The sequence below is a fragment of the Nelumbo lutea genome, chromosome 3, assembly GCF_056320005.1.
Source record: "Nelumbo lutea isolate HS-2025 chromosome 3, American lotus-T2T, whole genome shotgun sequence".
Lineage (NCBI taxonomy): Eukaryota > Viridiplantae > Streptophyta > Magnoliopsida > Proteales > Nelumbonaceae > Nelumbo > Nelumbo lutea.
This window is the reverse complement of record NC_142686.1, coordinates 97,792,027-97,818,211: the sequence shown is the minus strand read 5'-3', so window position 1 is coordinate 97,818,211 and position 26,185 is coordinate 97,792,027. Positions and strand designations below refer to the sequence as shown.

Genomic DNA, 26,185 nt, shown 5'->3' with positions numbered 1-26,185 from the left:
CTTAGAAGTGTATCTTCCTTGGTTATGCCTCCACATAGAAAGGGTACTATTATTTTGTTCTCATTAGTGGCATCCGGTTTGTTTCCATGGATGTTACCTTTGCATAGTCAGTTCCTTTTTATAGTCATCCTTCCAAGGGGGAGAGATCTCTCGAGTTGTTTTTTTCATCCCTTCCTTTGCCAACTCCAATTGAGTCTTGTGTCAAGCCCTCCACAGTTACCCCCATTCTTGTGGAGGGATCCTCTCCTATAAGGTCTTCCATTCCTGCTCCTCCCCCTCCTCTTGCTAGTCTTCCAGTTGTTCACTCATCCTATTCTCTAGAGGTGGTAACAGTGGCAAAGGCTAAGGCAAACACAGGTTGATTCCACACCTCCAGTTAAGTCTCAGATGCTTCCGATTATTGAAGAGAGGACATGTCCATCACCTCCTCCACTAGCACCCTCGTTTCTAGACCTTCATTTGCCCATTTCTTTGAGAAAAAGGTAAGAGGAAATGTACAACTCATTGTATTCCCAAACACCTTTCCTACAATTTGTTGTTCTCATCCTACTATGCCTTTCTAGCCTCCATTTCCTCTTAATCCATCCCAAAGTCTATTTCATAAGCCTTAGCCACGCCAGAATGGAGGATGCTATGAGTACTGAAATAGAAGCCCTTCATAAAAACAATACTTGGGATATTATTGACTTGCTAGCTGGAAAGGAACCTGTTGGGTGCAAGTGGGTTTTCACTATCAAGTATCGTGCATATGGGTCAATTGAGAGGCATAAGGCTCGTCTTGTTGCCAAGGGATATACCTAGGTATATGGGGTAGATTACACTGAGACCTTTTCTCTAGTTGCTAAGATGGTTTCAGTGAGAGTTCTTTTATCCTTAGTAGTGGGCTATGATTGGCCTCTGTATCAGTTTGATGTTAAGAATGCATTCCTGAATGGTGATCTCATTGAAGAGGTATACATGTCCCTTCTTCTTGGTATATATGGCAAGGAAATGCAGGGTAAGGTATGTAGATTGAAGAAATCACTTTATGGCCTGAAACAATCTCCACGTGCTTGGTTTGATAGGTTTAGGGCTGCTCTTGTTTAGTTGGGTACACTTAAACTCAATTAGATAATACCCTCTTTGTTAAGAGGAAAGGCACTCTGATGACATTCCTTATTAGTTTATGTGGATGATATTGTGGTTACTGGCCATGATACAGAAGAAGTTAGTGCTCTTAAGAAGTTTCTCTGTTCTGATTTGAAATTAAAGATTTAGGGGAGTTGCGGTATTTTCTTGGCATTGAGGTCGCTAGGTCCAAAAAAGGTATATTTATGTCTCAGCAGAAGTTTGTGCTAGATCTCCTTACTGAGATTGGAAAACTTGGTGCTAAACCTACCTCTATCCCTATTGATGTGAATCAGAAACTCTCAGCTAATGATGGAAAACTTTTAGCGGACATGGGAGTGTTTTAGAGATTATTGGGGAAACTTCTTTATCTATGTATGACTCCTCCAAACATTTCATATGCTGTGAGTGTCATCTCCTAGTTCATGCATGCTCCCAGAGACACATATGGCTGCTGCAGGAAGGGTGTTATGCTATCTTAAGGGTATATTATTTGCTAAACATGGACACATGAAGGTAGAAGCATATGCAAATGTTGATTGGGCAGGAAATGTGGATGACAGGAGATCCACATCTAAGTATTATGCTATGGTAGCTGGAAATATTGTTTCTTGGAGAAGCAAAAAGCAGCACTGCTAGATCTTCAGCTGAGGCAGAGTATAGAACTATGGCCCATGGTGCTTCTAAGTTGTTATGGCTTAAATCTCTCCTTGATGAGATGGATGTTTCATGTGACGAGTCACTGATGTTGTATTGTGATAACCAAGCTGCTATTAACATTGTTCACGACCTAGTTCGACATGATAGAACTAAGCACATTGAGGTAGACATGCATTTTATATGGGAGAGAGTGGCTTCAGGAGAGGTGTGCCTACCTTTCATTGCATCAGAAGAGCAGCTAGCAGATTTTCTAACTAAAGGAGTCCCAAAGGCAAAGCTTCAACATTATGTAAGCAAGTTGGGCATGATTGACATCTATGCTCAGCTTGAGGGGTCTAGTGAGAATGGACCAAATGGGCCTTAGTGTTTATTTCTTTTAAGTAGTGTTTAAAAGTTATGTTTGTTAGTTATGGGCCTTCTTTTATTTTCTTTAATTATTCCTTTAGTGCTGGCCGCGCCATTAAGGGCATCTAAGTAATTGTACTTGGTCTTAGAATTAAGTTAATAAAAGTGATGAAAAGGGGGCTAGAGAGAGTGGTTCGTATTCTTCTTTTCTCTCTTCCCTTCTTTTTTTTCTTCCACAACCTATTGCTGAAACTTCTTTCTTCTTCTTCTTCCTCTTCCTCTCTTCTTTTCTTGCATAGCCTGAATTACTGCAGGTGTAATTTTCTACTAGTTCTAACTGCTAAGATGCTTATTATTGGACTCTTAACTTTTTCCACATACCACCAATATTTACACACTGGGTCACATTTCATTTGAAAAACAGAATGTTATGTGTTACTTCTCTAATTCGTTTTTCAAGCCACAGGTGTTGTGTTATTTATAATTTGAAACTTTTAATTGTTCTTTGATTCTATATGTTATGAAATATTTAAATTTTATATTGACCCAACTTGTAATTTAAGCTTGATTTTGTGTAGATATGAACCTGACTGATACATTTGGCCTCCCATCCATTTCAGGCACTTTTACTGTCAAATCATTCTTTTTCTTCTTCTTTTATCATCTCTAACCTGGTAACTAATGTTTTCTCAGAAGGAAGATTTTGGTACTTTATTTTACAACCTAAGGTTATGATTATTTTTGTGAGAATTTATTTGTGGATAATTAAACACTTGTAACCTTCTTTTGAGGTATGGGCTTTAAAGTTCCTATTAACTCCTTTGCATGCATCATAAGTCTCTGAGGCAGGGAATAAATCAACAATGTGCTATTTCACAATAAAGGAATAGAAAGTACATCTTCTTGTTGACTTAAATTAGCTAGCATTGGTTAGTGTTCTTAAGTCTGTTGGCAACATGCATTGGGGTTACAGTGGGCCCTTCTTATGGCAACAATGTTAGCCAAAAGAGCAAACTTGCATTCTTAGTGGTTTGAAGAGCATTTGGTTAATGCTATAGGATGAAGCCAATGATAGAAGGGGGCTATGGCATCCATCAAGCTATCTTGTCAAAATTAGAGAATCCTGCATAAATGGATAATGTGGAGGATGGACTTGCTAAAACTGGAGTGGGGAAGTTTTTCTTTCTTTTTCTGTTTTTTTTTTTTTTTTATTTTAGTTCTTTACCTACTTTCTCCCCTTCTTTTTTATTATTTTTTTCTGGGGGTGGGGCTATTTTTATACATTTTGTACATCAATTTACATCCCATTATGTACATCTTCTCTTCTTTCATGTTAATATACAATTTTCATTTGCCTTTTCCTAGTCAAGAAATATTTATTTTACATAAATTTTTTTTTATCAGCAACAAGAAATAAATACATATTTTGGAAATTTTTAAATGTGTGTTGATATTTGATAGCTCTCCCATTAGGCAGCTGGTCAAGAACCAAAGTTTCCTATTTGATCTTTGATTTTTTTTTGACATTATTGCATCCAAGGAGAAATTCTAGTGCTAGTAGAAATTCTAGTACTTTTGACTCTTAGACCTCGTTTGCGTCTCAGTAAATGACTTACTTGGGTAAATGCACTTATTCGAGCAAATGTTTCTTGGGAAACACTTATCTGGATAAGAGCACTTACCAATGTTATTTTATTCCCCAGGTCAAGGTGTATAATGACTGATTTATCTAAGAAAGTGACATTATTGAAGGGACAATATTGTGTCGTCATGTATTATCGATTTTGGACACACATGGGTAAGTAATTTACCCAAGTCTGAGGAGAGTATTACTTCCCCAGGTAAATGAGCTGCTTGGGAATCATTCTTTTTCGCGGGACCCACTAATACCGGACGAAGAATGTGGGTTTATTTCTTTTCTGTGGGACCTACTAACTTTCTCACCCCTACTTCTTGGAAAACAAATGGAGCTTAGTCAAATGTGTAATTATTTTATTTGATTATCCTTATCCAAGAACCAAGATGTAGGAAGAGATTTTAGCATTTGAATTACCTCATTACCAGTTTTTTGTTGGAAACTGGTTGGTGTTATGTTGTATAATCCAATTTGGGTAATTGAGTTTTATTCCTAAAATGTAGTGACTTGATCTGCTTCTTCAGTTACTTACTTTTATGATTTAATGCTATTATTAAATTGTTATTTTTAGCAAATTTTGTGGTCAAGTTGTTTTTTAGTAGGATGGTTGCATGACAACACACCTGGCATAGGTGATTTTAATCACTAGATATTCTATTTTCCAGTTTCCATACATATGACTATGCAAGGCACTTTGTTAGTGCTTGTACTCGTATTCTTGGACTTGAGGGTACACCTGAAGGAGTAGAGGATCAAGGAAAGCTGACTCGTGTAGCTGCGGTATATAAAACTGGTTCATTTGATAATTTAATTTCTGGGTATATGTTGTTATTGTTATTATGTTGTCATCGTCAATTCATTATCATCATCATCATCATCATAATTATAATTATTATTATTGTTATTATGTCATATTGGCTTATTAGCATATCTATGCTTCAGCATGGTTAACATTTTTATACCAATCATCTATCTAATTTGTGATGCTCATTTATTTAATTTTCCACTTGAATCTTCAGTTTCCCATTGGGATAGATTCTGATCGGTTCATTCGAGCACTTGAGCTTCCTCAGGTCCAAGAGCACATCAATGAATTGAAACAGAGATTTGCTGGCCGGAAGGTAGGGTTGTTGTCAGTTTATGGTGATATCTCATTTTGGTCAAATATAAATAAAATTGATTGAAGTTCATCTTAAATTTAAGGTGGTACAGTTGACATCTAGTCCAACAACCTTATTTAAGGTTGTTGTCAGTTGTAATTGTACACTTATTAGTCTTATAGTAATAATCTTTACCATGGTTCACAATTTCGATGTTGATGGATGTTTCACCATGAAGAGAAGGGGAAAATTGGGGATATTTCACTAATTTTGCTAGGATATTTGGAAAATTTTCTAAAAATATGGAATTAGTTAATAAACCTTCAATGAATTGTTAAAAGAAGTATAATAAGACATATGAGGCTCTAAAAACCATTGCAAACAACTACATAAATTACATAAGAGAAGATTAAGAGACTTTTTGATGAATAAGAAGATCAAAAGACTTAAATAGGTATCTTTCTCTGTCTCCCTTATAGTCTTTTAACCATCTTCTCTTCATCACTCATGTCATTTACTTGCCCTTTTGACTTCTTTTCATTGTTACTATATGTTCCGATTAGATTTAATCCTCTTTTGTAGTTGTGTGCCTTTTTCTTTTGAATTATAGTGACTTATTTATTAATCATATCAAAATAGTAAGCTAATAATCCAATCACTGATTCCCCTATTTATTCTTGTTTTTAAAAAATTATGATGATTTTAATGAAATATCCAAAAGTTTCTAATAATACTCTAAAATTTAAACCTTTAAATATATAGTCTATCAATGAAATCTGAAATATCTCTGAAGTATTGGCAAAATATCAGAGATATTAGAAAAAATGGTAAAATATAAAAACCTCCCTTGAGGTTTCTGACAATCATAAAAACCTCCCCTGTGGTTTTACTTTCACAAAAGCCTCCTCTGCAGTATTGAAAATACCTGCAGTTACCTACCTTTTCTTATTGCCATGGACAAGAAACGTTGGTCTAATTGATTAATATTTCAAAAGTACCCATTTTACTCTGATCTATCAATTTATATGAAAATTTACTAAAATACCCCCAAAAGAATTTTTAACTTTTAATTAAAAGGATCATTGAATTAGATTGAAAAGAATTACTCTGTAAAAACGTTAGGTATAATGAAGTTTAGAAGGGTAAATTTGGCCTTTTGAATTATATTGAAAGATTCCCTAATAAGTTGTAAGGGTAATTTTGTAACTTTGAAATCTTCATTACTGGAACAAAGATGGAAGGGAAGTAACTGCGGGTTTTTGGTAAATTACAGGGGAGGTTTTTATGAAAGTGAAACCTCGGGAGGATTTTATGATTGTCAGAAACTTCACGGGAGGTTTTATTTTACCCTAGAAAAAAATGATTCTTGGAAAATTTCGTATCGCCACCTAGAAAATGGAGAAATTTTGCCAAATTTTGCTGATATTGTGAACCATGATCCTTACATTTATTGCTAGAAAACAAAGATCTTGAATTAGACATAGGAAATTGCAAACTATGCATCTTAATAGAGAACTCAATTTCTTAGCTTCTACCTACTAGGCTCCAAAAACTTTGATGGAACACTACCAAAAATGGGTAGTCTGTTTACAACCACATTAGCTTCAATATGCAAGATGGCTAACACAATACAGCTCAATCACATGTTTTAGGAGTCTAATGGACATAGAACGGGCTTCATGTTTTTGCATTAATGCTAGTTGATACACCCCTCATCTGAATCTGTTCTCTTTCATTATCTCAATGTGACTTCTTTCATTACCTTGGTTTGGTAATCCATAACATGGGAGAGATTGTGGGGGATGTTGACCATAGAATTACATCTGGATGAGCCGAAGGGAGGGAGCATTTGGAGTCCTATGTGATAGGAGAATACCACCTAGGGTCTGTTTGAGAACAGCTGAAGTGGCTGAACTAAAAAATCTAATTGATTTGGCCTTTGGTGAATAAGGTTTTAAGGAGGTTGTGGGATCCTTAATGGCTGAATATACCTTTGGATATTTTGTTACTTGATTATTTTACCACTAAAGTTAAAGCAATAAGTTATTCAATTTAGCAACTTCATCTATTATCAAATGACACCTTAGGCTAAAAGGAAAAATTTATAAAATGGTTATAAGGCTAGAGATGTTGTGTAGATTGGAGTGTTGGGCAGCTAAGAAACATGTCTAGAAAATGGGTGTAATAGATATATATATATATATATATATATATATATATATTTTTTTTTTTCCTTTGGATAACATGGGTGTATTATAAATGTAAACATTAAGATGGATGGATGACAAAACTAGCAAGGACAGGATAAGAAATGAACTTATGAAGGAACCCAGGAGTAGCTTCCATAGGTTATAAAATGAGGGAAGGTAGAATAAGATGGTTTAATCATGTGTAGAAAAGAAATCATGATGGGAGTATAATTGAACTTTATTCTGGACCAGCAGGCTATGGAAATGCAGTTAGAGCAGAAATTCTAGCAGTATTACAACGTTTAAAGCTGGCCAAGAGAAACAATTTCACCAATATCATCATTAAAGGGGATTCAAAGTGGTGGTGGAGTGGATACGTAATGAAGGAAAGTGTTGTTGGCAGTATAAGCAATCATTGAGCTAAAGAGAGGCAGGTTGTTGCTGTTCAGTGGGTTTACAGAGTTGCCAATGGTTTGGAAGATGGGTTAGCAAGACAAGGGGTTGAAAGTGAGAATCTATTCGGGGGGGATGGGATTTCTACTTGATGTACTGTTTATCTGATTAGAGCAGCTCTGGGGTAGGCCATCTCAACCTCTGGGATGGCTGTTTCCTTGTACTTCAATATTTTTATTTTAATGAAGTGTTCTGTTATTGATGAAAAAAAATCATGTGTAGAGAAGACCATCTACAGCACTAGTGAATTGTACCTATTACAAGTTGAAAGGGTCTAGAAGGGCTAGGGCTAGACCAAGACATGGGTTGAAGTAGTGTGATATGATTTAAGGGCCCATGATTTAACAATGAATGTGACACTGAACAGAGCAGAATGACAGAACAGGATTCATGTGGCCAACCCATATAGTTGGGACAACCGGACAATGCATAGTTGAGTTGTTTAAATGATATCAATTGCCATCAGTCGGGATCCAATATAAGTCTGTTAGATAATAGATAGTGGGAGGAGTGATTTGTACTGGAAATCTTCCCTCCTGATTTAGTTTCTATATGATTTTCTTTTCACAGTTTCATGGGTGGGTTGCTTGGCACATATATCTTATTCTCCAACACATGTTGACCTTCTTGCTATGTTGAAATTTGTCCAACACTATGGAAATCAGTTGGAAGAAGTGTCTCACATACTTTATACCATTTCTTTCTATCTTCCCCATAATTCATTATGTGAGAGCATTTAACACTGTTTGCCTAGAAAAAAATGCAATCTTACCATTTTATGATACTGCATGGAAAATTCTGAAGGCCTTCTCTTGGAAAGAGAGTAGATAGAGGGTTGATGCCCTCCTAGATGTCAATTTAAGTGATGTGTTGAAGATGTGAGACTTTTTTCCATTCAGTTTATGATTGTGGTTGCTTTAGATTGTTTTTTCCGTTACTATTAGGATTAATGCTATGTGGCAAGTTATGTGATTCATAGTGGTTGACATGGAACACTTGGACTATTCTCATATTCTTTCCTAGTTGAATTTGGGATATATATTATGAATTTTTTTTACTTGATGTTCAACCGGTGTTTTATTTACTATACAATCCTTTGCTGGGATCTTGGCCATTTTGTTATTTTTTATGATACTTATTAGAATCTCCTTTCCCTGTGTCAAACTTTTTTTTTTTTTTTTTTTTTGTTTCACGTAATGGGTATTTCTTTCTGATTTATCCAATATGTATCTACACAACTAAAATTAAGATTAAAGAAATGATTAATGATTATGCACTTAAATTTCCCCTTGAAAGAATTGACCCTATGTTGATGTATACCATCCAACATTTTAACTTTGTTAAATATGATTTCATTGATATGTGATTTGATCAGATGCAGATGATTTGACATACTTGCTATATTCTTTTATTTTCTTGTTCCTATATGTTATAACCTGATTTTTTCCACTATGTTGTTAATAAAGCACTCCTTTGCATGAAATGAGTGCATGCTTTCTAGGATTTATATGGTTGAACTTCAGACCTTTAGTTCATTGTTTGTTGTATATATTCTGTTCATTATCTATTGTTTTGTTACTACTGTTTGGCAGGTAATGTTAGGTGTTGATCGCCTTGACATGATTAAAGGAATTCCCCAGAAGATATTGGCATTTGAAAAGTTCCTCGAGGAAAATCCAGACTGGCGTGATAAAGTAGTCTTGCTGCAAATTGCTGTTCCAACTAGGACAGATGTTCCTGAATGTGTGTTGCTTCACTAAACATGCTTCATCTCTTTTTTTATTTTTTATTAAATATAGCATTGCTTATAGTAATTGGCAAAACTTACTGTAGTTATTTATTCTCTGTGAGCATTGGGTTTAACTTCTGCTATGGAAATCACTGTTTTTTTTTTGATAAATAATAAATAAAGAATCACATTTAATTAAAATCAAGAGGAGATTACAGACCCTTGGGGAGGCGTGAGTTGCCGCCTCTCCAAGACGTGGAGCCCACAAAAGTGGACCAAAAAAACTAAAAAAAGAACACATGCTTTCTACTATAAGATTATAATTTAGCCCAAAACAGCGTATCCCTAACTGTCCCTTGTTTTGCCAAAGTATCTGCAAGGGCATTCTCTGATCTCCCCACCCACTGTACCATAACAGTCATGTCTCTTGTCAGCCATATATATCTCTTGAGCTTGTTGTTGTAGATCCAAGTGACCTCTGAACTATTTAGCCACCCCACTACTATCTTAGAATTCCCTCAATCAGCAACTGCTCCACTCCCAAATCTTTTGCAAGAAGAATTCCTTGTATGGCAGCTAACAATTCTGCTCTAACAGATTCCCAACTCCCAAAGGGCCAAGTAGAGAAGAATGACCTCTCCATTCTCATTTCTCAGAACTCCTCCCAAACCAGAGGGTCCTGGGTTTCCTTGGCTGCTCCTATCAAAGTTCAGTTTCAAAAAACCTTGTGGAGGGAGGGCCCAGTTTGTGAAAACCCTACCCATTAAGGATGAGCAGCTTGCTATGCTGTTCAATTCCTCCATAAATCATTAAAGGAAAAAATGATGAAACAGTTCCATAGACTTTAACCAGTGTATTGCTCTATTCATGATGCAATCCTTCAAGGCCTGGTTGCTCCTTTCCTTCTCGTGGAATATTCTATTCCTTTCTTCCCAAACTGTCCAAATCAAAGCTTCTCTTGCACTCCCTTCACATACTTCTTCCTCTTTTCTGGGGCCAAGAGAAGGTAAACGGGTTGAACAGAAAGTTTATTGCTGTTGGCATCTCCCACCTCCACCCAAATAAGGAGAAAAGCCAAACCCAAAGCTCTGCAGTGACATCACAAGAAAGAAATAAATGATAACAGTCTTCACCGTGAGATCTGCAAAGAGTGCATCAGTTTGGAGAGATATAGAGCCAGGTAGCCCGCAACATCTGGAACTTCTTCCTACTGTTATTTGGATTTAGTTGGGTGGCTCCTAAGCACCTTCAGGAACTGATTTCACAGTGGCAAGGAAGAGGTCTGAGCAAGAGAGGTAAGACTTACTGGCTGATAGTACTTCATGCTGTTCTTTGGGGAATTTGGGAGGAAAGGAACAATTGGCTGTTCGAAAATAGGACAAAATCTAAGGGTGAGCTGATCAACCACATCACTTATTACTGCAATATATGGGCTTCCAGCTGAGAGGAGTTCACAGGAATCAATGTTAATGACCTTAACAGAAATGTGTATAACTTCCTGGTCTCCTCCCCCCCTATCCCACCTCCCCCCAGAGTTCCCTCAGTAAGAAGGGAAGGAACTTGGACTCTTAGCTTTGATGGAAGTGCTTTTGGTAACCCTGGATCTGCCGGTATAGGGGGAATCCTAAGAAATGAGAATGGACTCACCTGCTGGGTATACAGTGGACCGATTGGGATAGCTGAATCCACAAAGGCAAAGTGTTAGCAGCTCTCACAGGGATTCACCTAGTAAGTAAACTGGGTATTCAGAACTTCTCCATTGAAGGTGACTCAGCAAATACTATAAGGTGGTTGGAACAACAGGAGGCTGGACCTTGGAGACTTAGTCACTTCTTAACAGAGGCAAGGGACCTATTGGCTCATACGAATGTTTCTCTATACTGGATCCCAAGGGAGCTAAATGCCATTGCAGATGGTCTAGCAAAATTAGGAGTCATTCTGGAGACCTTGTACTGTGATATTTTTCCTCCTGTGTAATTCTCAGGCATCTGGCCCCTACTTTGTATTTGTACACCTTCTTGTCTACCTCTCTTTCCTTTAATGAAATCAGTTAACTTATTTCAAAAAAAAAAAAAAATAGAGAAAGAGTCTTCTCTTTTGTAGGTTATCCAAGATGTTAACTTTCCCATGGCGCACTTCCTAGCAAAAAGCCATTACTTTAGGGGGGACCGGCCTAAACCAGACATCTTTAGCAGGAAAGCCCTATTGAGAGGAGGTGTTGCAAAGTGACTTAAAGGAGAAGGAAGTTGGATGGATCCAACTTATCTGGCAACAAGGGATCCAACCACACTTTATCAAGGAGGCAAAGCAAGTTAGATGGACAATTTGACTCCCTCATCCCTTAACCCTTTATGAAATCCAAAGTCCCAAGCCAAAGCTGACAGGTTTAAAGAAGGAAGGAAATTTGAGAATATCTCATTTTTATACAACAAAATAGAAAACAAGGAGGGGAAAAGATCTTTAAGAGGTAGATCTCCAGCCCAAATGTCTTCCCATAAACGAATAGAAGTACCAGTCTACTAGACTACCAGATCAAATATCATACCTAACACAACTAAGGAATTGTTGGAGGATTTTGTGGATTGCCTTCCGAGGTGTTGCCAAGCTAGCCCTCCTTGATGTACCAGCATCCCATCCATTCTCTGAGCAACCAGAATACTCTTCACTACTTCATGCCAAAGTCTCTCTCACTCCAAAGGCCACCTCTACAACCACTTCCCTAGCATAGCCACATTCTTTTTGATCACATTCCCTAATCCTAGAAGCCCCATTCCTCTTTTCTTTTACCTACAATCTCCCATCTGGTCAAATGATATTTTGTTCCTTCTTCCGGTTCCCAAAGGAAGTCTCTCATCAACTTCTCTAGCTTCTTCGCTTCCTTAGGTGGTATCCTAAAGACAGAGAGGTAGTAAGTAGGTAGGTTTGTGAGAGTAGCTCTTATCAAAGTAATCCTTCCACCCAAAGAGATGTAATTTTTCATCCAAACCGCTAACCTCTTCTTGAACTTCTCTATTTTATAGACACTCACAAAGATCATCTTTTATTACCTCCCAACAATCTTGGTAGAATGCTATTGTAAAACCATCTGGGACCAAAGATTTTGATCCATCCATCAATAACATCGCCTGTTTAATCTCTTCTTCCTTAAAGTTCCTTTCCAGCTCCAGCCACCTCATCTTTCTCCTCATCCAAACTTGGCCAATCTACCCCTTCCATTTCAAGCCTCTCATTCAAGGGTCTCGTCTATAAATTGATTTAAAATGGTCCACAAACCCCCTGGAAATATCCTCTTGGTTAGTGAGCACCTCCTCTCCTATCTCTAACTTCGCCACAAAATTCTTCCTCCTCCCATTTGCCACATCATGGATGAACTTAGTGTTTCCGCCACCTTCCTTAATCCATTTATGCCTTGGCTTTTGTCTCTAGCTTATTTCTTCTCTTAGTAGTACCTCTTCCAACTCTTTCTTTAAATGTCTCCTTAGATCTCTATCATTCTCATCTAACCCAGATTGGGTTTCTTTCTCGGCCAACTCCTCTATCCTAGACATTAGGGTTACCTTTTGTTCCCCAATCCTCCCAAAATGATCCCTATTTCACTTTCTTATTTTGGATCTTAATTTCTGCAATTTGTTGTGAAATCTTACCTCTTTCCACTTTATTCCCCTCTATCCTCATTCCACCAAGTTTTACTTTATTCACAAAGTCCGGGTGAGTAAGCTACATGTTCTCGAATCTAAACGGTCTTGGTCCACTGATGAAATCTTCCAAACCTATTCTTATGGGAAAATGATCTGAGGTTACTCTAGGTAGAACTCTAGACACCAAGTTTCCCTAGTAATTCTCTCATTCTAAGTTGAAGATGAATCTATCCAGCTTTGACCACTAAGGGGTTTCTTGTAGATTAGGCCAAGTAAATCTGGCTTGTAAAAGTGGGATTTCCTTCAATTCATAATTCACAATAAAGCTATTAAACTTCCTCATGCTAGTTGTGATGGATTGTTGGGAATTGCTAGTTTCCTCAGAAAACTGTATAACATTGAAGTCTCCTCCTAGACGCCACAAGCCTACCCACAAACCTTGAATTGCGTATAATTCATCCCACATGTCATTCCTTTCCCTATAGTTATTGGGACTATAGATATTGGTCAACACCCAAGTGAAACCATCCACCACATTCTTGAATTTAATAGACATTGAAAACCAACTAACTCCTCTAAACCTCCATATACTTCTCACCCACCTTCCATCTAGTTCCGACAATTTTGTTTCTTGCAAAAGTACAATGTCTGGCTTCTCTCTCTTCAATAGGTCCTTAATCACCCTCCTTTTCCTTGCGCTTCCCAATCCTCTCACATTTCAGCTAACTATTCTCATTGGCACAAACCCTCAACCAGTGACCAATCCTCTTTACTTCCCACCCTTCCTCCTGTCTTCCCTCCCGCTAAACTCTAAATCCCCTTCAATTTCACACAATAATCTTTCCACCTTAGATTTGTTTTTTATTTTTTATTTTTTATTTTCTTTTCGCTCTCTTAAATTCATGGCCCTTCTCATTATTTGTTTTCAGTTCTCCTTCTTTGCCAGCCCTTACACCCACCTGACCCCTCACATTAGTGGGACCCACATTTAGAGTCCGTACTCTTACATCAAGGTCAAACTCCCCATTACCATCAAGCTTCACCATCTCACTATACCCTTCCTTTCGACTGAGTTCCCCAAACTCTACAAAATTAGAGCCCAAATTTTATTTGCCTCCCCTCCCTTCACCTCACTGCCACCTTCCCAACCTCCTTTCTTTGCTTTGCCACCTAGATGGGATGCTGGTACACCTGTTTCAAGAAAAATGCACTTAGCAGTAACTAAAACCAAATTGACATCAATACACGAAGGAGGAGCGAGAGCACAAGGACCACTTGGGCTAGACTGTTGGCCAACTGCTAACAAGTTTGGTGTCAGTCCCCTACAAGGTGATTCCTGCGGAGTGGACATGGTAGCATAAACACCACCATCTTGCCTACACTCTTGAAAACCTGAACCCTGTTCTACCCTTCCTGGAACACCCTTATCCGTGCTCAAGAGAGAGGTCTTTTCTACATTTAAAACTTGTGAGTCCTGAGGATTTGGGTTAACATTTTTGTCGTTGGGGTGTAAGGTTTGTATCTTCCCCTGATAGACAACCGCCAGCCCCTTCAAGAAACAGCAGCTCTGTACTCAAGCTCCCTGTCTCAAACAAGTTTTCCTTAGCTTGCAGATCCATCCTGCCCAAACTCGAGGTTTCATCTGAATCATCTGAGTCATAATCATTGCTTCCATCTTCTCCAAATCGCTGCATTTGATACACCTTGGATTTCTTCTCTTAAGGGTTAGGCAGTTCACCAATTTTGTTGGGAACCACTGAAGAGAACTGCTGGGATTCAAGGTCCAAAGCCGAGAGTTGGAGCTCAAGGAAGAAGATAATAGACTATTAGGGACGTCTATCAAATTCTCCCCTCCCTGGGTCACGTGAGCCTTTAAGTTATCATGTGGATTTAAAAAACAGGCCTTAATAGGCTTAGTTGTGGGCTCGGTGCTAGGCCCAACTGAACTACCCTCCCCTCTAAACCTTGGCCCAGGCGAGAAGGAAAGGCCCACAGGCTCAGTTTGTTTACATGTACCAAGCGGTCCCACATGGCTTCCTACTCTACCATCTCTTATAACTCCCATTCCAGCGATAACTGTAACTTGGATGCTCCCTCATGAATATTTACCCCTAACGTTGCATTATTTCCAGCCACCACCTGTGTGTAGATTCTGCTGCATGTCAGGGAGGTTTCTTGGCTCTCCAGAAAATGTTGGCCCATTTTGGTATAAAAGTTCCATTTGAATTTAAATCATCCAATCTCCTTGTTCCATGTACACCTTCTTCTTCAACCTTTTCCCCTCCCTCCATTCTAGCCTCTTTCCATAAGTTTGCTTCAATGGAAGAGGCCAGCCGACTGATACAAAGACATCTTCCACCCTTATTTGCACCTTCCTTGGGATATCTTCAGGCTTCACTGCACTTAGAAGGCTGGCTGCAGAGTGGAGATCTCCCCAATAAGCACTGTCTAATCGCCCTCCACACATCAAAGCAATGGATTCTGCTACTTCTTGCCTCCAAAGATGAAAAGGCGGCCCTATTATGCACACCAATACCCCGTCTACAACAAAGTAATCCTTAGTATTTGAAAGGGGATTCCATCTGAATATTGTAACGGCTCCTAACTCAGACTGAAAGTTAACAGTCGAGAGGTCTACTTTGTTCTCTCGAAAATCCACTAAGGCTTTGCATTTATCAAAGGGGATTATAACGAACTCATTTTTCAGCCTTAGATTCGAAGTCAATAGATCTGCAACTTTCCTTCAGTCCGTAACTTCTAAACCTGCCTGGATTATAAACTTACTCTCTCATTCGCCCTTCCTCGAGCAATCCAATGGTCTACACTGTCCATTGGCTTTCGCTATAATCAGAGGCTCCTTTTCCAAGTTTCCAGTCAAACTAATCTGGTTTGCCTCCTCCTCCCTTACTGATCTCTTTTTCATAGCTGTTCCTCCCCAGCCCAGAAACTCACCAAGTAGCATGCTAACATCCTTCCATCCTTGACTCTGCCTTCCTGCCAGGAAGCAAACCATCTGTTTCTTTCCTTTGCCAAAGAACTCAGCCAGAGTTAGATAACATCCCTTTGTATTCTTCCTGCTTTTGACTATACAAGTCTTACCTTCCTCTATTCCAACCTCTTGCCTAATGCTTTGTGTAGAGAAACTGATGCTGTGGGGCCACTCTGTCCGTAGGGTAGAATGTACCTAGTCTATTTGTTATGTTTTTCTGTTATTTTAGTTGTTATTTACTTTTCAGTTTTATATTGTTAAGTGTTATGATGTAAACACCAAGGGCAGATGTGTCCTTTCCTGTAACTAGCATAACATATAAATATTAAGTTGAAGTGGCGGTGGCAGATGAGTTAGAATCTGTCCCTCCTTTCAGCAACTTGTGTTCTCTTGCTTCTCTTCTATTCTCTCCTTTTCTGTCATCTTCTCTTTTGTTTTACAAACCGAAAACCTTTTAGGATTCAAGACTGATTACAGTCTTGATCTTCTACATGGTATCAGAGCCTATCTAGGGCTTCTCATGTGTATCTAGTCCAGCCGACCACATGAGAACTAGCTAGGGCTGGAAGTCTTGAAGAAGTTTTTCGGCGGCTGAATCTTGGAGATTACCGGGAGAGGTTCGTAGTAGTTGAAGACTTGCTGCAGCCTACAGAGAGTTGGTAATTAGGAAGAGGCAGCGAAGACAGTACACCGAAGGTAGGTAATCAGTAAGTAAGTTTGTTTCTTTACTGATTTTTAGAGATTGCAATCAGCCGAGATAGGTTGGACCTATCTAGAAAGAGGGGTCGAACTGTGTTCAAGTTTGCTCTAGGGTTTGGCTTGCCGAACTATGATTAAGTTTGTGTCTCGGGTTTGATTGTTGGGCCGAACCCTCCTCTTCAAAGGGGATTAGTTTTTAGGGTTTCACAGTGCCCTACGACAAGTCCCACTGGTGCGGACTGCTTGGGGAGTGCAGCTGAGCACTTCAGTGATTTCAGATCCTCAAACCTACAGTTGAAACCCTATTTTTGCTCTCACAGTAGTGGGCCCCACAGTAGGGATTTCAGAGAACAACATCTCAGATTGATAGGCGATTGATTTCAGATCAGCTTTGTGTTGGTATTCCTGATCGGATCAGACCAGTCTCAGATCACATCGGTTTTGTGTTGGTATTTCTGATCGGATCAGATCAGTTTCAGATCAGATCAGTTTCGGATCAGCTTTCAGACTTACTTCCTTGACTCTGTTTGAAAAGTAACTGTCTTTTCATATCAGATCAGTTTCGGATCAGCTTTCAGCTTTCAGTCATTTACTTTTCTAAGAAAAGATAGGTTGAAGTGATCTTGCGGCAAGCCCTAGTGCTGGATTGAACCTTGTGATCTACCTAGAGCTGTCCTCAGGTATATTGTTGGCATTGATCAGATTCTAGGGTTTCACATTAACCCTACTGCAAGTCTATCTATACAATACTGATTAGATTATGCAACTGAATTGATCACTTTAAGGACTGATTAAAACCCTAATTCTGCAAAGGCAAATCAGACCTCCTTCTAAGCTGCTTTTCAGAGTTTTTTGGGGTTTTCGAACTTTCTTAAAGGGGTTAGAGCTCTACAGACAGCCACTGTTGTGTTTGTTTGTTGGTTTCATATCAGAGTTATCCCAGTTGTGCACATACACTGTGAATACAAATCAGGCCTATACTGTTTTTGGTTGTGATTGGTAGTCCAAGTGCTGTTTTAAGACTTGACCGAGATGGAGTTTAAAAATCAGGCAGAAGGCAGCTTTGGGAGCATCAGTTATGGTAGTGTTTCTGAGATGGGTTGTCAGCTTACAACCGTAAATTCAGGTACTCTAGCTTCAGCCTACCATGTCTCAGCTCCAGGTACTACTGAACCTTGTTGGGTAATAGATTCAGGTGCATCCGACCACATGACTAGCTTGCCTTCATTGTTTACCTCTTACCATTTGTCATCTGGTAGGGATAGAGTATCTATTGCTGATGGCTTTTTGGTTCCTATTTCTGGGAAGGGGGACATTAAGTTATCAGATACGATCTCCTTGTCTTCTGTCTTACATGTTCCTAAGCTTGATACTAACCTCCTTTCAGTCAGTAGTATTACCAAACACATGAACTGCTCAGTAACTTTCTTCCCTGACCGGTGTGTTTTTTAGGACCTGGAGACGAAAAAGGTGATTGGGACTGGCCGTGAGACGAATGGGATCTATCTGCTCGAGGAGAGTTCTCGTCGGGAAGAGTTAGTGGGTAAGAGGTCACTTGTTTCCCAGAGTGTGAATTTGGTTATGCTTTGGCATAACGGATTGGGTCATTTGTCTTTTCGATCCTTAAAGAGTTTGTTTCCTACTTTGTTTGAGTCTGTTGAGTTGTCCCAGTTGCAATGTGAAAGCTGTGAGTTTGCTAAACATTGTAGAAACTCTTATTCATTGAGTAATAAAAGGAGTAATCGTCATTTTGATCTCGTGCATACGGATGTTTGGGAGCCATATCACATTCCTTCTATGGGTGGGTACAAATATTTTTTGTTATTTGTTGATGACCATACCCGGTTTTCTTGGGTTTATCTTATGCGTTCACGAGATGAGGTTCCCGCCCTGACCCAAAACTTTCACCAAATGATCCTAACCCAGTTTGATGCCAAGGTTAAAGTTCTTAGATCTGATAATGCAAAGGAGTACTTTGCTAAGTCATTGGCATCTTACCTGCTTACTCATGGGGTTATCCATTAGAGCTCTTGCCCTCATACACCTCAGCAGAATGGGGTTGTTGTAAGGAAGAATAGGCACATCTTGGAGGTGGCTAGAAGTCTTATGTTTACCTTCAATGTCCCTATTCGCTTTTGGGGTGATGCTATCCTCATGGCGGTCTATCTTATTAATCGGATTCCTTCCCTGGTTCTTGATTTGCGATCTCCTTTTTCCCTTCTATACCCACATGAGGAGTTGTTTTCTATTCCCCTTAAGACTTTCGGTTGTACCTGCTTTGTTCAGCTTCTCAGACCCCATCACTCCAAGTTTGAACCCAAGGCCTCCAAATGCATTTTCCTTGGTTATGCACGAACTCAAAAGGGGTATTGCTGCTATGATCATGTCTCAGGGAGGAGGTTCGTTTCCATGGATGTCACTTTCTTTGAGGAGACACCCTATTATCCTCGAGTTTCTCCTCAGGGGGAGAGCAGTGAGAGTAGGGGTTTAGGTCCATGTCTTCAGGGGGAGAGCAGTGAGAGTGGGGTAGTTCCTTTACCTATTCCATTGGGTGATGGGAGCTGCAATGGTGAGTGGCCAGAGGGATCAGGAGTTGAGGGGGAGCTGCAATGGTGAGGGTGGTCAAAGGGATCAGGAGTTGAGGGTCTATCACAGGCGGTGCAGGCAGGTTGATCCCGATCATCAACAGTCCAGGCCAGCTCCAATCTCATCTGCGGCTCCAGGTCCAGGCATTACAGTCCCAGGACCCACAAAGACTTCTTCTATTGTTGCCATTTCACCTCCTACAGATGACCTTGATCTTCCGATTGCAGTCCGTAAAGGGAAACGACATTGTACCACATCTACAGCCCACTGTATTTCCCATTTTTTATCCTTTGAGCGCCTATCACCTACCTACAGGTCCTACCTTAGTTCCATTTCCAATGTCCCTATTCCAAGAACAGTGCAAGAGGCTCTAGCAGTCTCGGAGTGGAGAGGTGCAATGCAAGTTGAAATGGATGCCCTGTTGAAAAATAATACCTGGGAGCTAGTTGACTTACCCAAAGGAAAGAAACCAGTTGGATGCAGATGGGTATTTACTGAAAAGCACAATGCAGATGGTTCCATTGAGAGGTACAAAGCTCGGCTAGTTGCAAAAGGGTTCACTCAGACTTATGGTATAGATTACTTGGAGACGTTTTCCCCGGTAGCCAAGATGACCACCATTTGGGTTTTATTATCTCTTGCAGCAAGCCACACTTGGCCCTTGTACCAAATGGATGTTAAAAATGCCTTCTTGAATGGGGACTTGCAGGAAGAGGTTTACATGCAGTTGCCTCCTGGATACTATGATACAGAGATAGGTAAGAAGGTCTGCCGACTCAATAAGGCATTGTATGGTTTGAAGTAGTCACCTAGAGCTTGGTTCGACAGATTCAGACTAGCTCTTGGGAAGTTCGGTTATGTACAGGCCCAGTCAGATCATACACTGTTCATCAAGAGGGTGGAGTTTTCACTGACACTACTTGCAGTATATGTTGATGATATTGTGGTGACAGGAAATGATGGCTATGAGATTGAGTCCCTCAAACAGCTCCTTCATCAAGAGTTTGAGGTGAAAGATCTGGGTCCACTACGGTATTTTTTGGGTATTGAGGTTGCTAGATCTAAACAGGGGATCTTTGTCTCTCAGAGGAAATATGTTTTAGATCTGTTGGCTGAAACTGGAAAGCTGGGTGTCAAACCTGCAGATACACCCATTGAACAGAACCATAGGATTAGTGCAGAGAGTGGAGAGCTGCTTGAAGACAAAGTTATGTTCCAGCGGTTAGTGGGAAAGCTCCTATATCTGTGCCTCACTCGGCCAGATATCAGTTATGCAGTTAGTGTTGTCAGTCAGTACATGCATTCTCCTAAAACCACGCACCTTCTAGCAGCAGAAAGAATACTAGCATACTTGAAGAGATGCCCGGGTAGAGGTATATTGTTCAAGAACAGTAACCACATGAAGGTGGAGGTCTATACGGATGCCGATTGGGCTGGGAGTTTTGATGATAGGCGGTCTACCTCAGGATATTGTGCTCTTGTGGGAGGAAACCTTGTCTCCTGGAGAAGTAAGAAGCAGAGTGTTGTCTCTCGGTCGAGTGCTGAAGCAGAATACAGGTCCATGGCCAACAGAGTGGCTGAAATCCTCTGGCTAAGATCTCTACTCGAGGAGTTGGGTATTGAGTATGAGAAGCTTCTGATGCTGTATTGTGATAATCAAGCATCTATTAATATAGCACATAATCTAGTGCAGCATGATAGAACCAAACACATTGAAGTTGACCGACATTTTGTACGAGAGAGGGTCTCATCTCAAGAAGTATGCCTCCCTGACATCACTTCCAGTATGCAACTAGCAGATATCCTCACTAAAGCCGTATCAAGAAAGAAGCTAGAAGCGGATCTATCCAAGTTGGGAATGATAAACATTTACTCCCAACTTGAGGGGGAGTGTAGAGAAACTGATGTGGGCCCCACAGCTGTGGGGCCACTCTGTCCGTAGGGTAGAATGTACCTAGTCTATTTGTTATGTTTTCTGTTATTCTAGTTCTGTTATTCTAGTTGTTATTTACTTATCAGTTTTATATTGTTAAGTGTTATGATGTAAACACCAAGGGCAGATGTGTCCTTTCCTATAACTAGCATAATATATAAATATTAAGTTGAAGTGGCGGCGGCAGATGAGTTAGAATCTGTCCCTCCTTTCAGCAACTTGTGTTCTCTTGCTTCTCTTCTATTCTCTCCTTTTTTCTCATATTCTCTTCTGTTTTACAAACCGAAAACCTTTTAGGATTCAAGACTGATTACAGTTTTGATCTTCTACACTTTGCTTGCCTTTTAAACCTGCTTCCTTCCCTTATCTTTAAACTGAGCTTGCCTTTGACTCTAACTTCCTCAAACTAGAGATCCTTAGCTTCAACCTTGAGTTTTCTTCTCCACCTCCGTGCCTCCACAAAGTTTCCTTCCATGGTTCCAACACAATAAACTACTTTAAAGAAACAAAAAACCAAGAAAGGAAATAACCTGCATCCAGGGAACCCCTCAGAGCATTTGCAAGCTATGAATTGAAGTTACAGTTCCAGAACTTCACTGCAATCCTTCAATTGAAAACTAGAAAACAATAGTAAGAGGTTGGAATGAGAGGTTTATTCTTGATTCCAAAAGACTTTGCCCCTTGGGTTTAATGAGATGGTTTCTTTGGTCCAAGAAATTTTCCTGTCTGTAAATCTCCCCTGATGAATGGCCTAACATTGCCCATGGATGATGATAACTTGAGATACTATCAATGTTAACAGATTGGCTCATGTTGAATCACTTGAACAGACTGTTGCAGAGAAGCAGTGTTTCATGGACATAGGCATGGGTGTTAGAATCTTATGCTTTTCCAAGAGTCTGACATGGAAAGACAAGAAAACATGGACTCGTGGACACACATATAAAAGTATATACTAAGTAATTCATATTTTTTGAATTCTGACATTATATACCTACAAAAAGGGGTCTAAAATATTGCCTTTGTTAGTAGGGGTGTCAATGGTATTCGAAAATCCGATTTCGAATTCAATATTCGACATAATCGAATCGAATTTGGATAATTCAAATATATAATCGGTTGAATTCAGATATAGCCTGATTCAATTCGATAAATGTCCGAATTCAACCGATTATTTATTCTTATATATAATATATAAAATATTTTATATAATTTATATATAACAATTAAGTTATATAAATAATTTATATATTTATATACTTTATATCAATAAAATATTTATTTTATATATTTATTAATTATCTAAAATAATTAATTAATCGAATTTGAATCGAATTGGATTCGAATTCGGATATTAATTTTCAATATCCGTCGGATATCGAATCAAATTCAGATATCGGATTTTCTAATCGGATTCGAATTTGGATATTACCTGATCCGATTCGAATTCGATCCGTTTACACCCCCCATTTGTTAGTAACATTTTATAGGAAATCTGACATTATCTTGCACATTAGCTGTTTATTTATGTCAAGTAGGCTACGATAAGAAAAGGAAATGTTATGTGGAAGTGTCCCTCAGGAATCTGATGTGTGTGTGACACACCTTGTTCATTTAGGAGAGTCCATGCAAGACTGCAGGAAAGGATGATCGTCTTGAGGAACTGATCTAATTACAATAGGACCTGGGTTGCCTGGGAATCATCTGTCAGAAATTGACTTTACCATGTAGTGTAAGTGGCCAGTTGGAATCCCTCTCATTGAGGAGGTGTGAGTTCAAACAGTCAAGCCCATGGAAAAACAGGTTATACTAACCTATCCCCCACCCCATTCACCACCACCACCACCAAAAAAAAAGAAAAAACTCTATAGAGTGGACTTTTTCTTTGTTTCAAAGAGAGAGGGGTGGGTGGATGGAGGTTATCACGTTATACATTTGGTAGGAGCTGATCTAATGGCTGTAATATATTCTCCCATGAAGATGATTTAATCACTGAAACCTTAACCTACTACTTGTAGATTCCAGACACTAAAATCAGTGAGAAGCAGTGTAAAGACAAGTACTTAGTAGAAGGAAACAAGGAGAGAAAGGATGAGATGCAAAATAAGAGCAGATCTTAGGGTCTAAAGTGCCCCACTAGTTATTATTACTCATTACATCCTCCATTTTTTCCCTTTTTGGATGAAATTTATACTTACCTTTCTCAAAGAAAACGGTTGAGGTTAAATTACAAGTATGCCCCTCATGAGGTGGCTTCATTATAATACAGTGAAGAGAAACATAAAAAGTAGCCCATAGGCACAATAAGAAAGAAATAAGAGGGGAAAAAACATAATAACCTCATAAAGTAGGCCCATAAATAAATATGATCAGCATTAACTGGTCTGTCAACACTCCCCCTCAAGTTGGGAGTAGATGTCTATCATTCCTAACTTGCCAAGAGCACTTCGCAGCTTCAGCCAAGGCAGTTTTTTAAAGTGCAAGGCGCAAAAATAGTGCAAAGGGCATTTTGTGCCTGAGGCATAAGGCAAGGTGTGGCCTTTTTGAAGCAAGGTGCAAAATTTTAGAAGATTTGAAAACATGCAAAACAATTGCAAAAAGTTGCTCCTTGCTTTGGAAAGGCAAGTATTACCTTGTGCCTTGTACATTTAAAACACCGGACTAAACCAACTCATCTTAAACTAGACAGCATAAAATGTGAACATAACAAATAAATGGCAGTTCTTGAGTCTGTTTAATCCAACAAGAATCCTAATTTACTTTATACTGTTAGTTCTTTGGGAATTCTTTCTTTCTTTTTCTTGGGTATGGATTGTTGAATATATCATGATTTTATCATGATTAAAAACTACATTTATTTGAGAAAAATATGAGGGTCTTATTTACATTGGAGCAAGTTTATATAACTTAAGTTCTGCCTTTGCTTGACTTTTTATATTTGCATTAACATGCTTCTTATTATCACAAATGCTTTATATCTTTTACCCATAAATTATATTTTATTTTCTTTCACAGATCAAAAACTTACCAGTCAGGTTCATGAAATTGTTGGACGCATTAATGGCAGATTTGGAACTTTGACTGCTGTACCCATACACCACCTGGTCTGCCTCTACCAGTGTAATTCGATATATTTGCGCTTATGTAAATTACCCCAAGATATAGTTATGACTGAAATTACTGTTGCTCTATGGTTCTTGTCCATCTCAATTTTTATCTTGTTATTTGTTATTCTGTAAGAATCTTTTGGGTATATGTTGGGAGTGTTAACTAATTAAACATTTTGTCAAATGTTAGTTAAACAGTGCAGCTAAATGTTCATAGTGACCTATTGGCCAAGGTTTTCATCACAAATGTATTCAGTTTTAGATTTATAACAAAAAAGAAAAGGAAAGGAAATATTAAGCTTTAGTTTAGTTTCTTAATATGTGTACTACTTAACTTCTGGTAAGTCTATTACTCTTTAGGTCATCTACTAGCAAACGTATTTTGTGAGTCAATGAGGAACCACATCAGAGGACAGTTATGCCTGGAAAGCAGGAATGTTAGGAATGGTTGACTATGAGAGGATATATACATTTTCACACATTTTTGACATCAATAAGTAGCACAACACTATGGAAACATTGATGGCGGCCCTAATTCCACATGACACTGCTTTGGAGCTAAAGGTACATGATTTATTTGTTTGAGCGATATTTGTCTAAGGTGTATCATTTGAAGGTTCAAAAACATTACTTAATTATAAAAATAATTCCGTAGTCGTTGTTTGATATGTATATATATGTATGTGTATGTATCTCATGGTTTTAAAAGGCATTGAGGTGTAAACCTTGAGGCAAGGCAGAGCCAAACACCTAGCCTTGACACCTTATATGATTTGTATGTGGCTTGCACCTCAAGTTGCTTGAGGCATGGGCCTTGCTGCCTTTCACATCAAATTAATGAGGTGTATGCCTTAACATACCAAAAAGCATATTAAGATGAATAAAAATGAAAGGGTAAATTACAGAATGCCACCCTGTACTTGGGGGATTGGTGACACCTAGCCCCCTGAACTTTGTTTTGTGACACCCCTTGAACTTCATGACTTCATCACTTTGCCCCTATTCTGTTAACGGGGCTTATGGTGAAGGTAAAATTACTAAATTGTCCATTCGAGATTGATGGATTGAGAGAAAAATCATCAAAATGACAAAAATAGGCATGCTAATGCACAATATTTCTTTTGGATTGGGTTACTGTGCTTCCAAACACCAACTCCTTGCTGAAGAAGAAATAGAGTTCATCACGAGGGTTTGGAAGCACAGTAACCCAACCCAAAAGAGATATTGTGCTTTAGCATGCCCATTTTCATCATTTTGATAGCTTTTGTTCTTAGCTCATTGAATTTCAAATGAGTCCATCATCAACCCCATTAATGGAGTAGGGGGAAAAGTGCTGAAATGGGTCATTGTTCCAAAACAAAGTTTGGGGGGCTAAGTGTCACAACCCCTAAGTACAGGGTGACAGTCTGAATTTATCCAAAATGAGAAATAAAAATACATAAATGTATAATATTTTTGAAAATTTAAGGAAACTTAGTTATTTAATTAATTAACAATAAAATAAAATAATTTACACCAAAAATCACTCCTAATATCTTTAGCCCAAAAATATTTTTTTTTCTTATACATTGACCCGTTACACATGGTAGACTTGATCAACCAACAAACTAATAATTACAGTTATGTTTCTATTTAAAAAACAATAAATAAATATTATCAATGTAAAAAATTTAACAAAATTTTAATCTCCTTTTAGCCATTCTGACATGAATTCATATTAAATAAGTTGCATACGAATATACTTATCAGAGAACATTTTTTAAATTAGTTTAATTTTAAAAATAAACTAGGATTTATGTAATTAGGTAAGCAAATTTTTTCATTTTGGTAGACAAATTAATCATCTACTAATTCATTGTGAGTTTGTTTACTGGATTTGGGGGGAAGTGTTGGAAAATTTTGGGCTAAGTTGTGCTTCTAGTTGACGTGAAGAGTCTCATGAGTGCTTGGTGGCTAAGGGGGTTAAGTAAGGTTGGTAGAGTAACTTGGAACAACATAACTGCAGCAATTTTTT

General features: G+C 38.7%; 1 protein-coding gene across 3 annotated transcripts in view; it reads left to right on the top strand.

The window, feature by feature from the left end:
* The window catches only part of LOC148867075 (alpha,alpha-trehalose-phosphate synthase [UDP-forming] 1-like), a 71,376-nt gene that overhangs the window by 11,941 nt on the left and 33,250 nt on the right, over positions 1-26,185 (top strand). For all 3 annotated transcript variants that reach the window (XM_088979976.1, XM_088979978.1, XM_088979977.1), the window contains exons 5-8: positions 4,414-4,528; positions 4,768-4,869; positions 9,083-9,233; positions 24,080-24,168. In XM_088979976.1, the coding sequence (XP_088836102.1) occupies positions 4,414-4,528; positions 4,768-4,869; positions 9,083-9,233; positions 24,080-24,168 (457 nt within the window). The remainder of the gene's footprint in view (positions 1-4,413; positions 4,529-4,767; positions 4,870-9,082; positions 9,234-24,079; positions 24,169-26,185) is intronic.